This window comes from Eretmochelys imbricata, chromosome 4, assembly GCF_965152235.1.
Source record: "Eretmochelys imbricata isolate rEreImb1 chromosome 4, rEreImb1.hap1, whole genome shotgun sequence".
Classification (NCBI taxonomy): Eukaryota; Metazoa; Chordata; order Testudines; family Cheloniidae; genus Eretmochelys; species Eretmochelys imbricata.
In genome coordinates, this window is record NC_135575.1 from 9169362 (window position 1) to 9185498 (window position 16137).

The 16137-nt window shown below is 42.2% G+C and overlaps 1 protein-coding gene across 17 annotated transcripts in view; it reads left to right on the forward strand.

Moving 5' to 3' along the window:
• Positions 1 to 16137, forward strand: part of ADGRL3 (adhesion G protein-coupled receptor L3) — a 440011-nt gene that overhangs the window by 319992 nt on the left and 103882 nt on the right. For all 17 annotated transcript variants that reach the window (XM_077814298.1, XM_077814297.1, XM_077814299.1 and 14 more), the window contains 4 exons: positions 447 to 630; positions 2577 to 2699; positions 7051 to 7259; positions 7951 to 8127. In XM_077814298.1, the coding sequence (XP_077670424.1) occupies positions 447 to 630; positions 2577 to 2699; positions 7051 to 7259; positions 7951 to 8127 (693 nt within the window). The remainder of the gene's footprint in view (positions 1 to 446; positions 631 to 2576; positions 2700 to 7050; positions 7260 to 7950; positions 8128 to 16137) is intronic.

A 16137-nucleotide genomic window follows, 5' to 3' on the forward strand; every position in this document is an offset into this window, starting at 1 on the left:
GTAATGGTGTGTTCTTCTAGAAACAGTAGCCTTGGTATGCATTAGACGCTGTTCATGTTGGCTAAGCAGTGCAGGTTTTGCACCTTATTGGGAACAGATCTGTTTGCTGTCCTAGATCTAATTCTTAATTCTGGATTCGGTAGACACTGTAACTACCAGCATCCTGCTTCACAAGGATGTGTGGTTTCAAATGTAGTTTCCTTTGTGTGTGTTCAGAGAAAAAAAATTCTCACTTGCTCTGAATTCAGAGCTATTGATGAGAAGAACCTTTTTGCTGACGTTCCCTGGCCAAAGGGGAAATAATGGGCAGCTCTACTGTAGATTGCCCGCAGGGGTGAGGAGATGGGACAGTTCTCTACTTACTGGGTAGGATGAATCTGTAGAGAGCTTGACAGCTCATGCAGACTTCCTGGAGCCCTTTCTCACTCTGCTTTTCTTCTTTGCAGGCCATGGTCGAGACAGTTAATAACCTCCTGCAGCCGCAGGCTCTGAACGCATGGAGAGACCTGACCGCAAGCGACCAGCTGCGCGCAGCCACCATGTTGCTGGACACAGTGGAGGAAAGTGCCTTTGTGCTGGCCGATAACCTCCTGAAGTCGGACATTGTCAGGGAGAACACTGACAATATCCGTAAGTGACTGGAGCAACTGGAAACACCAAAGGTGGCCAGGGAGAGGAAAAGAAATGGAAACGGGCTTGGAATCCTGAGTGAAGCCCTGGTCCCATTCACGTCAATGGGGGACCAGGATTTCACCCTCTAGTTCTAATGTAGTACAGCTCACTTAGTCTGAATGAAATTCAACCTCTCTCCGTACGTGTTATGTAGATGACTCTTCCTCTCTTGTTTGAGCGTCCCTCTGTCACCAACAACTGTGGAATAGAACATGGGGGTTGAATGGTGGTGTCTGCTTCCCCTCGAGTGCAACTTTCCAAACCTTCCCTTCAGTAATGTGGATTCTTCCCTATCGCTCTTTACTAATGGTAGAATCTAGGAGTTGCCGGCACTCAGCACTTTCTCAAGATTTGGCCCTATCAGAGGATCCAGCCATGAATAAATTAGTTGCAATTTTTTGTGGGGTGTAACTGTATTGATGGCCCATAGACAAGGCTTCCCTTTTAGCCAGTAGGATTCAAAGACGTCAGTTTTGTAAGCAGTGGGAGAGCAATAGCTGGATGGACAGATTCGGCAGTGGAACCCATCGATAGTGAACTCTGGTATAGCAGGGCTCCATTGATAGTGAACTCTGGTATAGCAGGGCTCCATTGATAGTGAATTTGAGAATAGCAAGACTCCACTGATAGTGATCTCTGGTATAGCAGGGCTCCATTGATAGTGAACTCTGATATAGCAGGGCTCCATTGATAGTAAACTTGGGTATAGCAGGGCTCCATTGATCGTGAACTCTCATATAGCAGGACTCCATCGATAGTAAACTCTTATCTAGTGATTTATAGTGAAACAGAATGAAAGTTGCCGGCTGATTCAGTGCACTGCCCTGGAGAAATTACATTTTAGCAGGTACAGAACCCCTCTTGTACAGCCAAAGCCTCAAGTCCTTCCCAAACAAAACTCCCTTTATTGTTCTGCGTCATTATTTGCTAAGCTTCTGTGTTGACTGCATAACATTAAAAGACAGTCCCTAGGATCTTAGAGATTTGGCTGACTAAGGTCTGAGTAAGAACTGCAGGTTTTGACTCCTAGTTGCTCTATTCTATGGGGGTAAAATACTTTATAAACGTTTTCGCTGAGTCTACGTGTGTGTGGTTAGGTGTATTATGATTATCTATTATTTGTGTTTCACTAGTGCCTACAGGCCGGGGCCCACTGTGGTATATGTACAAACATATAACAAAGAGACAGACCCTGCCCTAAAGAGCATGGACTACATTTTTTCAAAAGAGCCTAAAGGAGTTAGGCACACCACTCCCATTGCATTTCAGCGGAACTTGGACACTTACATTCCTCTCTTTTGGAAATCACAGCCATAATCTACATCTGTTATATCAGTGAGGGAACCAGCTTACAAGGCTATGATCCTTGATCTTACTTAATACAAATATATTCAGTTGAATTCAAGTTTTTGTCTTTATTTAGCTGACGGTTGGTTTTAATTAAAAAACGAGTGAGATGGAAAGTGCCAGGCCTCCTGCAATGCTCACGTAAAATGAGAACAGCCTTTCTTTTCATTTCTTTGAATGCAGATGCCGAGTGTCGATAAAATCTACAGAACGTACCAAGAGCCAGTGGCAAACTACCAACACTTTCAGATTTTCATGTTAATTGTTGTCTTTTATATTCTTGGGTACTTGTTTGCTTGTTTACATTAACTGGTTGTCTTTGTCTACTACAGAGACTACATTTTATTTGCTATTTTAAAATTATGTTTAAACCTTCTTCAGGGCAAAAATAAGTAGAAGTCCAAAGCAGAGTCTAGCATGAAACACTGTGCATGGATTCTAGTGTTTGCATTTTATTTGGAAAACAGTTTTGTAACTTAGCTGTATATAATTATTTTTAAATTGTGATTTTTTTCTCTGTTTTACAATTCAGTAGCTCACTTCTCTCTTGCTAACAGAACTGGAAGTTGCAAGGCTAAGCACCGATGGGAATTTGGAAGACCTGAAATTTCCACAGAACTTGGGCCACGGAAGCGCCATCCAGCTGTCAGCAAATACATTGAAACAAAATGGTCGAAATGGTGGGTGCTGAATTATGAGTCCTTTCACATCTTTTGATTTGGGTCACCACTTGGTTACCTTTAAAAGTAGCCTGTAAAGGGTGAATAAGTAATGAATAACTCTTATAAGCATGTTGCAGACATGAGCTGTAGAAGTTGTCATTGTTATAAGAACATCTGCCGAAGGTATTATAGATAGTTATAATTTCAGTAAAAGGTGTTATTGATGATGATGATGATGATTGCAGTAGCACCTAGGAGCCCTAGTCATGGACCAGGACCCCGTGGTGCTAGGCACTGTACAAACCAGTTCTAAAAGACAGTCCCTGCTCCAAAGAGCTTGTAGTGTAAGTAGAGCTACAACAATCTCTTTGGCATAGCAAACTCTGCATTTGTACAGTCCCTGGTCCGTGACTAGGACTTTAGGCATTCTGATAATACAGATAAATCAACTAAACTCGCAACAGTGAGAAGTAACCTATTCGCCTGTTGGATTCTATAACAAGTGATTAACTGTTCATTACAATATCTATTAAGTATTTGTTAACTCTGTATAAACCCTTAATGAATGTACCCTTGATATAAAGTGTGACCTTAACTTATTTCGCTGATGTGCACATTTTTAAATCCCCCTTCTCTCCTGACTCGTTCTTGTTAATATCTGAGGAAGGCAAATAACCTACAAAGCCAGATGCAATTTTTCTGAGGGTACATTCACACAGCAAGCAGCAGCAAGTCTCAGACCCCAGGTCTACAAACTCCGGCTTGTGAGGCTCATACCATAGGCGCTAAAAATAACTGTGTAGACACTCAGGCAAGAGCTTGGGCGTTAAGCCCACCCCTTGCCCTAGCCTACAGACCCTGAGCTGGAACAGCTACAATGGCTATTTTTAGCACTGTAGCAGTCGAGTCTGTAGACCAAGGCTCTGAGAATCGTTGCTGTGGTCTGCTCCCTGCCATATAGATATTCCCTTAGTGGCCAGCCAGGCCTTACCAGATTGCCAGAGACTCAACGCTACATCTATGTGTTTGAATTGCGAACCGAGATCTAGTGATTCATTCTGCAGCCCTCAGATTTGTTTCCTCTGCTTAGAAGCAATGCAGGCAAACCCTGTGCAGCAGCAGAAACAGGAGTGGCTCTTGTAGAAAACCGACCAGGCCAAGTCTAGTAGCACTGCACTTGTGTGGGTATATTGATAGTCAGTCGCTTGGAGTTCTTTCATAAGGTGCCTTGTAAATCTTGCTTTAGTGCAAATGGATTAATGTTATAATAGTAACTACATTTTCTTCCCGACTCTGTGATGTCCTAATACCTTACAGATCTTTTCTGTTACTTTGATTGGAGCTTCTCTAATAGTCAGTTTTCTTTCTTTCTTTCTTTCTTTCTTTCTTTCTTTCTTTCTTTCTTTTTTTTTTACTTTTGAGCATCTATAAACCTGTTGTGCACCAGACATATTTAATATTAATGAACTGTCCCATGCCCTTGACTGCATGCTAAATCAGCTGATTGGAAATCTCTTTTACTGCCAAGTGACTGTCAATCTTTGGAAGTGTCCAGGGTCTGTAAATGTGCACTGGTTTCGTAAATCATGCTGCAAGTGGGCCAATGGGGAATGATGCTGCGCCTCAGTGGTAGTTAGCATCTGTTGCCTATGGTGAGAAACTTACATAGAAAAACTGTTTTGAAGTACTGCACTGTACAAACATTTGAAAGATGGCAGGGGAATGGGGGGAAGGGAAGCCCAGTAAATGATAACAACATGAAAAGCCAACACACCAAAAAGAAATGATTAAAAGTTATGAATCTAAATCCTCAGTGTCTCTATCTCTAAAGCTTATGAGCCTCTTGATATGCTATAAATTAAAGATGATGTTAGATGGGAAGTGTCTTTAAGCTGCCAAGTTGTTCATTTCTACTTCAGTAATTTGAGCAGAAGCATTTGTTGATCTATCTGTATAGATCCATCGTAACCCAAACCTTGAAGTGCCAGGCTCTGTTTGTACTATAGGGCTTGACAAATTTCTGTTTATGAGATCCATTAAAGTAAATACTCTGCTCATTTATTTTATTGTTCTGTAATGAGCATGTATTCTGTGGGGGTTGCTTTTAAACATTAGCCTGCATGTGTGTTTGTAAATGTTATAGTACTTTAATCATTGCAAAATAAGCAAAATATAAAGCAGTAGGATAATATAAAGCTAGGTAACCGAGGTTAAACTATTAAGAATCCTGAAGACTCTGAGTCTTGGTCTTGCAGAGATCAGTGGGAGTTTTGCCACTTTGATGGCATCTAGATTATCTCCGAAATTGTAGGATTAAAAGAGAATATTTAATCGGGTGAAATCCTGGGCCTGTTGAAGTCAATGGCCGAACTTCAGGGGACTTCAGCAGGGCTAGTATTTCACCATGTGTGAGTGGACTTTAGAACTCTGTAGGGAAAGAGAAACTCTTTATAAAAGCTTTGGAAGACAGAGGAGAAATCCGCATTACATGCTACTAAGCCTGGTGACCAGAATAGACTTGCACTCAGATGTTACAGCCCAGGACTGTGAGAACATTTTATATTCTTTCAGAAGACCAGATTTGCTCTTTAAACTACTTGGCAATTTTTTCCCCCGGCAGACAGGAGTAGCTCCGAAAAGGCAAAATGGCAGTGTGCTTTGCTGTTGCGAAGACAGTGATAACTGTTGAGAAGGGTAGTTGATACCACCAGCTGGTTTACCGTGTGGCAGATATATCAGAATTTTGTCTGCGATTGTTAGCTCCACTTTGGAAGTGGTAACAAAGGGATTCACCAAAGGGCTAGATCCTTATCTGCCGTCGATCAATATAGTCCTGCTGTTGCCAGCGGAACTGCCTCAGTTTACCCCAGCTGAGGATCTGGCCTAAAGCTATGAAATACATTTGGAACCAGTAATATCTGTCTCTCATGTTTAGGCACTTCTGTTCATCCTGAAGTCTCCCCAGAGCACAGGACATTGGAAAAATAACTAGACAATTAATATAGAAGGGGCATTTCAATTTTTGTAAAGTTTATTTTAGTTACAATAAATAATCTTCAAATAAGATCACCATATTATATTGCCATTTCAGGGCTACCTATCTTCTCCTCTGGCACAATCAGGAGCAAATACCTCATTGTCATTACTGCATGGCCTAGAGGACAGATCACTGGATGGGGGCGTAGGGCACCTGGATTTTATTCTTGGCTCTTCCTTTAAAATGGGAATAATGATATTGACCTGCTTTGTGAAGTGCTTTGAGATCTACTGGTGAAAAGTGCTGAGGAGTATTGCCCCACTGGGGAATTTGCCCTCAAGTCTTCAATCAGACTTTGTTCTCCATGGCAATTGTCATCCTCATGTTATTAGGTCATTGTGATAGTCTGCCTTGAAATCATGCAAGCTGGGAAATGTACCGTCGTGACGGCCCAATCCAGGAGTGGAGGGACTTTTTTGTTTTTGATAATACTAATAATCATAAAGGAAAATTAACTCACTGCCGTCTTATTTTGGGGTCTGTGCAATGATGGGGAAGAAAAGCAATAAAGTGTATTGCTTCAGTTAGGAACCAATTTGCTGGTAGTGTGGGTTTTAGGCAACATCCCTAGCAATGGAATTATATGGAAAGGGAGAAAACCTGGTTGAAAAATGTATTTAGTGATAACAAACATTTCACAATTGTTTCTATTGTTTCTTTTTTCTCTTTTGTTGCTGATGGTTTATGGATAATTTCTGACCCGCTCCCCACCCCCCTTCTCCCTCACCCCACAGTCTTGAATGGAAATAGTGTTAGGTTGCTCCCTGTGGCTTAGCTTGTCACTTTACAGTGTGTCCCAAGGATGGGAGTGGCACTGCCCAAGGAGCAGAGCAGACAGCAAAGGGTCATTTGTAGACACCCAACTCCTCCCTGCTCCTCCCTGCTCTGAGAGGAGTAAGCTACTTCACCTCTTTTCCATGGAGCAGGTTATTCCCGCGTGTGCCAGAAGCTGGAGTCCCTTCCAATTCCCCATCTCCCTTCACCTTCTTCCTGCCCACTTGCTCACAGAGAGGAGTATTGAATAAGCAGCTCTCCCCACCCTTGGACAACTTGATGGGCCACATGGAGTTCAGGTATTTGCAGTGACAGTGGAAGCTGATAACTCCTGACTTTTTGTTGCATTCACAGAGCGAGCCAATGATGCATTATCCCTTTAGCAACGTAGGCTGGATCATTCCCAAAGTGCACACAGCTCTTTGTTTTGGCAGAGCAGACAAGAGGGAGGAAGTCATAGCTAACAGAACATTTTGCTTGGAAGGGACAGTTGTTATCTCTTAACACAACTTTTGGGCTGGACTGGTCTGATCTCTAACTCCTCTCTGCACTTTGTAGGTGAAATCAGGGTGGCTTTTGTGCTGTATAACAACCTGGGTCACTATCTTTCCACGGAGAACGCCAGCATGAAGTTGGGAACAGAGGCCATGTCAACCAATCACTCTGTCATAGTCAACTCCCCCGTCATTACAGCAGCAATAAACAAAGAGTTCAGCAATAAGGTTTATCTAGCTGATCCTGTGGTGTTTACAGTCAAGCACATCAAGGTACTGGAGCGCGGGGGCATCTGGAAACCACAAATTTAAAGAGGTTTTAATTTTATTTCTGAAGCTAACACAGAAAAAGTTCTCAAGTTTGGGCACCTCAAGCACTCAGTAGTCTTGGATTAAATTTTGAGTTATGTGTTTGTCACTTTGTATCTAATGTTTTATAAATAATGTCTCTTTTACATTGTCCTAATCAGGGTCTCTATTATGTAGAAGCCCCATCATTCAATTGCTAATGCATGCCATTCCATAATTAAAAGTTACCAATATATTAAAATAGTCCAAAATATTATTTTATCCTGGTGGCAGGGGATATTAGAGGTAACAGGATTTCAGTGAAAGAGGACAGTGAGCCCTCCATTAGCCAAGTACTGTAATTTCAAAAGTTGATTGCTTAAAGCAATTAATTTCTCTGCTCTGCAATGCAAATGAAGCAATCTGGTTCTGAAGAGTTGAATTTAGTCTGTGGTTGAAATTAATCAAGAACAAAGAACTAAGTTGGCAGAACAAAGAGAGCAGCAACAATCTAACTTTCTCCGGCATGTGCAATACTTGACATATAAACCGTTGCTGATTGTTTATATGAAATTAAAGGGTAAGAGTTACAGAGTGACTCTGGGGAAAGAGAGTGCATTTAGAAGTCTCAGAAGCCATTAGAATTTTTATTGCATTTATTCATTTCTTTCTGCAGCAGTCAGAAGAAATTTTCAACCCTAACTGTTCATTCTGGAACTACTCAAAACACACGATGACAGGGTATTGGTCAAAGCAAGGGTGTCGGCTTCTGACCACAAACAAGACACACACTACATGTTCCTGTAATCACCTCACCAACTTTGCAGTCTTGATGGCACATGTGGAAGTCAAGGTAGGCACTGCTCATCCCTGGGCTGCATGATTAATACAATATTGCTTTGTTGCTGGGAAGAGATAAACATGCAGTGAGGTTGCTGTCTGAAGGCGATTCCAATCATAGAACATGTAACTCTGCCCCAAGTTGTTTGTGTGTCACTCCTATTAACTTCAGCGGGAGCTGAGCACGAGTATCCCATGGCTGTGGCTGGCCCATAGTGTGACCAGCTGCCAAATGAGATGAAGAACAGGGAGCGGTGAACTTCAAAAGGCTGGTTGTGGGTGCTGCATCCAAACCCATGATGACAGAGAGCTCGATGCTACATCTTTGCTCATGTGGGGTCTGACTGTGCTCTGGAGGCCCAGCTTGGCAGTGTGGCTGGTGGGGAATAGCAGGAGGGATCTGCCTTGCTGGGGCTTTCTGCCTCTCTAGATCCCTGTGATGCTGACAGAGCTCTTTTGGGGCTGTGGCTTACTGCCCCCTGTGCAGCCAGTCAGCACCTCTGGCCAGTGCATGGGGGCAGAACTATGCCTCTCTCCCTTCCCCAATGGCAGCCTGGGTGCTCCTGTAAGTCACTGCTTGGAATTCAGCCTGGCTCTGTTTCAGGCTGCGCAAGGAAGGAGAAGTTCCTTACACCTTCCTTGCCACATGGCACACTCCTGTTAGGGCCAAGTGGTCCATGGTTAGCCCCATTGACTTCAGTGGCATCACTTGCTTTGAGCCAGATGGTGTAACCCTTACTCACTCCAAAAGGACTTTTACTCACGTGAATCATCCCGTTGATGATGGTAGAACTACCTGTGTCTGTAACTGATTCTCAGTGTGCTCACGGCTTGTAAGGTGGAGACGTCCGCTTAGGTTTGATGCACACACAGGCGAAAGGTTGAGTTGGTTCTTATATTATCTGAACAGGTTTGCCCATCTGTACTGGACTAGGTGTGCTATTTCTAACATTGTAGCTGAGATTGTAAAACAAGTTATTAGCCCAGTTTCAATTATTATTCTTTAAAAGGGAGTACCTCATGATAGTCTCTCTCTCTAGGGATAAGTGAATCATGGTTCAAAGATCGTTTTAGTGAAAAATCCAGTTTTTGTCTTTGTTTTGCTTCTTGTGACTAAACATTTGCTCACACTTTTTTTTAAAAGCATACATTCTGCAAGCTGTAGGCTGGCCAATGATGCATTTAGTAGGTCTTTATTAAACAATTCAGCTTCATTTTCAAGTCCGCTACAGTGCATGTGCCGTAGCTACTTCTCACAACAGGTCTATTGAGCCACCAGCCCATAGTGATAATGTTACGATCGAATAGCGCTTGTTTCTCTGACACTGAATACTGTCCAAGTGACTAATGGATCCGGTATGTTGCCAATGTGATGTAAGAATCATAATGACTGCATTGACATTGTATTGGGTCTGAAGGAGTTTGTCACATCAAGCAATGACACTGGATGTTGTTCTTTTTTTTCCCCAATGGTGGTATCTTTTATGTTAACTACTCATTGCAGTGCTATTTTGTATTGAGCATATTAGGCCCTGTTTCTGCAATTAGATGTATAGGGAGTCCCATCAGCTTCAGTGGAGCTCTGCATGGATGCAGGGTTCTGTCCACACAGGTCCAATTGCAGGGCTAGGGCTCTGTTTTGCATTCAGCATCCTCCATACAAACTCTATCAAGAGAGTCCGATAGAACAGTTCAGAGCTGCTGCCATAACTACGGAGATGTAACCGCATATGCTCTTATGGTATCCCAGGAACTTCTGAATATTTTTCCAACATTACTCCTTTGTCTGCTCTCGTTTTTATGATTTTTCTAAAGAGAATTTAAAAGCACTGACTTCCAATATGCATTAAGGCTCTCTTATGAGTGACAAAAGCCATGCAAAATTGAAAAAAGGGACCTGCAGCTCTTTTAACACTCATGTAGCACACTTGTTGTGACAGAGTGCAACTGGGCAGAACTGGATAGGTTGAGGATAAAGGGGGAGAGTGTGCTGCCAGATACATGGATAAAGTTCCCATTGGCTTCCATGGGACTTGCTGCCATGCAATGAAGAGCAGAATTTGGCTTTACATGACTTCAGTGACTGCCTGGGATTGGCCAGCTAAAGACAAATCGAAGGTCTGATTTTAGCCTGAAGAATGGGAATATTCAATGCAAATGTTTAACAGAAGAACACAGTTCTGCTGATCAAGTTTAGTTTTTTGTAGAGGGTCTGGAATTGTTTGGATTTACCAAAAGAATGTGTGTTTGTCTGGTTGTCACCTGTCCGGAGATGATAAATATGCCATGTCATAGAGGTGAGAGGTCATGTCTGGGAAATGTGGATAACTTGGATGGGGATCTGGACAGCAGCTAACAGCTTGGAACAAAATGAGGAGTTTGAGAGGGGAAAAGCATTTTAGACTTTTTCTGCCCCTTGACATGGTGTTGCTAAGTGCAGAGTCCAGCCCTATTCCTAATAAAGATGTCAGTGAAGTGGTTATTGTATGGTACATATCTGACCCCAAATAAGTCAACTAACAAAGGGATGGGTTCTGAGGACTTTGTTCAGTTTTCACTCAGTCTTTACTAGGGCAGCTCTCACTGAATAACCATAAGGGCAAAAGAAAAACAGAGTAAGGCCCTCAGGAGCTGGAAAAGTATACCAGGCATAAAAGGAAAATGAATCCTACTAGAGTTTAATTGAGGAAGAAGGATGCGTCAATGATTAAGGCACTAGTATGGGACCATGAGACCGGAGTTCAGGTCCTTGCTCTGCACAGACTTCCCATGTGGCCAAGGGCAAATCCCTTCCCCACTCTGTCTCTCCATTCCTCATCTGTAACTCGGGGATCATTACCTCACAGGGGTGTTATGAGGGTAAATACATTAAAGGGGCTCAGATACCCCAATAATGGGGCCATATAAGTATAATGGAGTTTTAGATAATAATACCTTAATATCTTATGTAGAGCTTTTCTTCACTAGATCTCAGACTGCTCTATAAAGGAGATCTGTAGCATTATCAACATGTTGCAGACGGGGAAGCTGAAGCACAGAGAGTGGAAGTGATTTGCCCAAACTCACCCAGCGGCCAAGTTGGGAATAGAATCCAGATCTCCTGAGTTCCAGTCCAGTGCCCTATCCACTAGGCAGCACTGATTCACATCATGTTAGTCTCTCTTGTATGTTAACTAGTCTGTTTTCATGGCTGTAGAGTCTTGTTCATTTTTTATTTGGCTACTGCTAAAACACCGCTGCTGCCATGGTAAAGTCAGCTCTATTTTGTTGACTCTAACCTAGAAGGGCAGCTTGCTGGCCTCTCTCTGCTTCATAGATCATTACAGTCTAAGTTTAGCCTGCAGTGTGAAAGGGAATTGGTCTGATGGCTTCACGTGATTCCAGAGAAGCAAGCCCAATGCGTTAAATAGGATTCAGGATAAAATACAAAGCAGCGTTTGGTGCAGAATAATTTTGTGGGCAACGCATAACTTTTCAGAACATGTGAATCAGAAGGGAATGCCAGATTCCATCTGGCTACCCTGTGCCTTTAAGGCACAGCCTCTAGCAAGGGAGCGGTACGGAGAAGCATTGCCTCGGGGCAGCAGAATGTTCACAGGCAGCACGCACACTGCTGCTAGTACCCTTGTATGCAGCTTACTCCCCATACTCTGACCCAGAACACTAGGGAGACATGTGACTCCCTTTCCCCACTGCATGCGCTCAGGGTAATAGGAAGAGTGAGATCCCAGGTCTCCTGGAAGCACAGAGATTCAGCCTGGTCCTTATGGAGGAAAGCTAGGGTTGGCAGGTGTTATGTTCATGGCACACACACAGAAAAGTTAGATTAAAAATAAAATGCACTTGCTGGAAGGTTGCAGTGTAACACTGCTTCATTTCTTAGAATTTAGAATGTTAACACACAAGAACCCTAAACCAGAGAGAGACAATGCAGGCTGCTCCCTAAAAACCAAAAGAGACAAGTCACTCCACCTTACTCTAGGCTGGCCTTTGACAGACTGATTCCTCTGATTCCACACTTCCCTGGAGAGCCTCCTACCCGGCAAGCAGGACCAGGAAACGCCTTGGGATTTGAATTAGCAGCTTATAATTTTTATAGTTTTCAGTATACCATCAACAACTCCTTATATCCTCACCTGGCTACCTGAAATATCCTACCTAATGATAGAGAATACAACATATCATGGGGAACAGACACCTGAGCCCCTCTTCTTAGTTTAAAGTTGACAGAACTATGATTTGACAAATGTCACTTCTGGCCATGAATTAGCTCCCTCCTTAGTAAGATGGTAATGCTGTGTGTTCCTCTAAAGGAGAATTCTGCAGACATTCCCTGAGTTATGGGCTGTGCTTTAATTATTAGCATACTGGGGTGGGGGAGAGGAAGGGCCTCTGATTTATTCAGCAAATGATTGATAGCCTTCTGCTTCTCTACTCAGTAATAGCTATATGTCTGTATCTTAAGGAAAAACAAATATCAATGGCTGACCATTAGAGCTGTGATTTATCTGTGTGTCTTAAGACTGGGAGTTGATGGGATCAATTCCAGGCTTAACAGGACTCTACTCAATTAAGAAGAAAGATTTTTTTTAAAAAAAGATGCTATCTGCCTATTAGAGTTAGTTGAGCCTGGAGCTGGCTTTATTCCTCAAATTCAATGCGCTCCCTGCCAAGTTTACATGACTTTCCAAGATCCTGGGACTCTGGGAACAGTAGAGTCTCCCCTGATGCCCCCTCAATTTAAAAGGCATTGAGTTGGGTGCCCTTTCTCCCATACATAATACTGAGGAATAACCCTGTGCTCGGCCATCTCCTCCAGGCCTCTGGAACATAATACATGGAGTAAGGATAATCACACAAGCTGACTTCATTCCCAGCAGGATATCTTTTGACAGGCATGTCAGGCAGTCCCCCACAGCAAATGCACTGACAAGTCATGATGTGAATGGAAATTCACAGGCTATTCCAGAGATGCATGCTGTAATTCAAACAAAACCCATGTCACATAAGAGTTGGAAATATTGTGGTGTCTCTGCACAGAAGTACAAAATAATGATGTGCTAGTTATGAATTATCATTTATATGGTAATATCACTGAGAGATCAGGGCCCCATTGTGCTTGGTGCTGTACAAACACAATAAATGACAGGCCGAGCCTCAAAGAGTGTACAGTCTAAAGTGACAAGACAGGCCCATGTTGGGAGGGGAGACAGAGACACACAGCACATTAGTGGCAGAACAGGAATAGAGCTCAAGACTCTCGTGTTCCAATCCAGCACCCTATCTGCGGACCACATTGCCTGCTGTTATTCAGACCTCTTCCCCGGATTCATAATATCTTTGTCAGGTATAAAGAAGATGTTTGCCATCCCTGGTTATCTAACTATTGTACTCTCCATCGACATAACACAGTGTGCAGTCTACCTTATGGAGTCGGAATATTTCCTGTCTTTCAGAGAATGTATCATTGAAAATTAAAATGTTCATTTCTCATTTAGATGCCTTCAGACTTTCAAATAAATGAAACACCTTTCCATCAGATTACAAATAACTTTGGATGGTTTTATACAACCCTTAGATGCAATAAGACTACATTAGTTCTTATGCCCTGGAAGAAAGCACATGGTTAAAGGACATAACCCATTCTACCTGTGTGGTAACAGCTAAAGAATTATCCTTCAAAATTTACAAGCTGATTTTCATAAAAGCGAGCACTTTGCATCACAATAGCCATAGCAGATGCAGCTTAAACATACCATAGGAAAAACAGGCAACCAGAAAACTAGTTCAGTGCTGGTGGGAAAAATCCATTTAAAAAGACCCAACTGTTTGAGTCAGAGTACCTTAAGGTAGACAGATATTGCTGAACAATATCTACTGTGCACTACAAATCGCTATTCCAACAAGATGCTTTAAGTACAGCAATTAATCTGAAGCTTTAAAATGTTATACTATGCTACACATAAATTACATCATCATCATCAATTATTTTGGAAATCGAGGAACGAGGAGAGTTGAGGAGAGAAAAGAACAAACATTTATAAAGTCTAAGTGGAACGTATGGGTGCATTGCCTAGAACCACTCTCTGAATTTCAGATCTAAAGAACCCTCATCCCTCAGTTAGACATACATTAACATGAGTGGGATTGAATGGCAGTATCAAAAAGCAGAATTAGGCCCAGGGTCTAGAACGTGTTAAAATATCCGAGCTAAATTCTAAAGCTGCTGTATTATACGTTGAGTAGGGCAAAGGGATTTTGCACCTGCTAAAGGGTTAAGTCTCTGCAGAGAGTTTTATTATGCTGACTTATTCAAAAATGTGTTAAACAAGGAGTGTTTCAATTAAGCAGAAAAGTTATTAAATCAGCTTGTCTTCACTGGGTTTTTTAAATGAAAAATAAAAGACTATTTGAGCGTGTATCAAGAACAGGAACCAGGGAACTTAATGGAATCAGCAAATTAAGAGATGTAAGAGACATATTCAGTAATCCATTACATTCCTTTGCCAGTGAAGAATTGTCACTTACAGAGTATTGTGGGGTGATTTGTCTATCTTCCCTTGGGAAAATTACCCAACCCTTATTGTTAAGAAAATACAGCCTAGTCTCCTGACTACATTTTCATGGAAACACAGAAATTGTGGCTGGAAAAACTGAAATTGTCATGTAATCTATCCCTACAGCGTCAAGACATAATTGTATGCAATAGCATATCCTTGAGACCTTTGTTTAGGTGAGCATGAAATCATTCCAGATATAGTCCTTATAACAGTTCTCATGGGTACCCGATGTTCAGTCTGAAAGATCATACAGTTTCCAGATATTCAGCCCATTTTTTTCTTTGTTCCTATTATTCCTGCTTCTGTCTAATTGGACTGCTCTAAATATCTCCTCTTTCTTCCTCCTGGGTGTTTGAACCATTTAGACCCCATATCCCCACACATAGTTACCTTTTGGGTGTCCAACTGGAGACACTTTGGGCCTGATTTCAGAGGCTCTGAATCTTAGTCCTTCCCATACTGTCAGATAATGCCTAGAGTATGAACAAGGCTCCACCATCCCAGTGTATATCCTGGGCCACTATTTGCATGCCCTCTACTTTATGAAGAGCCATAAGCTATTGGGTGCTTTTAAAAAAAGATCTGCTCTAGGAATTGTTTGGGGAAAGTTCTCTGGCCTGTGTTCTACAGGAGGGCATCAAAGATGATTACAAAGGCTCCCTTTCTGGTCTTGCAATCTATGAATAAGTTTTCCTTCTCTGAGTACTGTTCAATGGAGGGATTCGTTCAGCTGGCCCCCTTGTATGATCCTTCAGCTGGCCAATAATACAACTGCCATGGCAGATGCTCTGGCTTCATTCTTAGCACACCTCCCAGATAGTTCCATCTTCTTTTCTGGATAACTTCAGATATAAGGGGGTGTTGAACTCTGACAAGTATTGGCACTTGTTATATATTCATTCAGTATAACACCTAGTATTGTTCTGGAGCAGTTGCTGTCACAGGCATTGAGATGTCATCTGTCCCTTTGGTGGATTTCCAGTTTTCACATCCATATGCTAAGATGGAAATAATATTTGAGTTGAAGAGTCGTAGTTTGGTCTGCAAATTATAGATTTCTGGTGACCAATTCCTGTGTAAGCTGATGAATGCAGCTGCCAACTTGCCAGTTTGTGTCAATATTTCCTTCTGGACAGCCCCATTGGCTTGTGCATTACTGCCAGGTTATGTGAATTGACTCACTTCTTGTGTTGCTTTGCCTTCTAAAGTAATGCTTGAGTTGGGCACTGCCAGGCTTCTCATTAGATTTGGGGTTTTTTTCATGACTGATTATTAATCCCATCTGTTTTGGAGTACTGGATAGTTTTTCGGTCTTTGCTTGAACTTTGGTTGAGCTGCCACTTAGAAAAGCTATGTCATCAGCAAAATCTAGACCTTATAGTTAGTGTATTGCTGTGAGCTATGCAATGGCTGCTTTGTATCCTTCTACACTTTGTCTCATAATGAAGTCAATGGCAATGCCA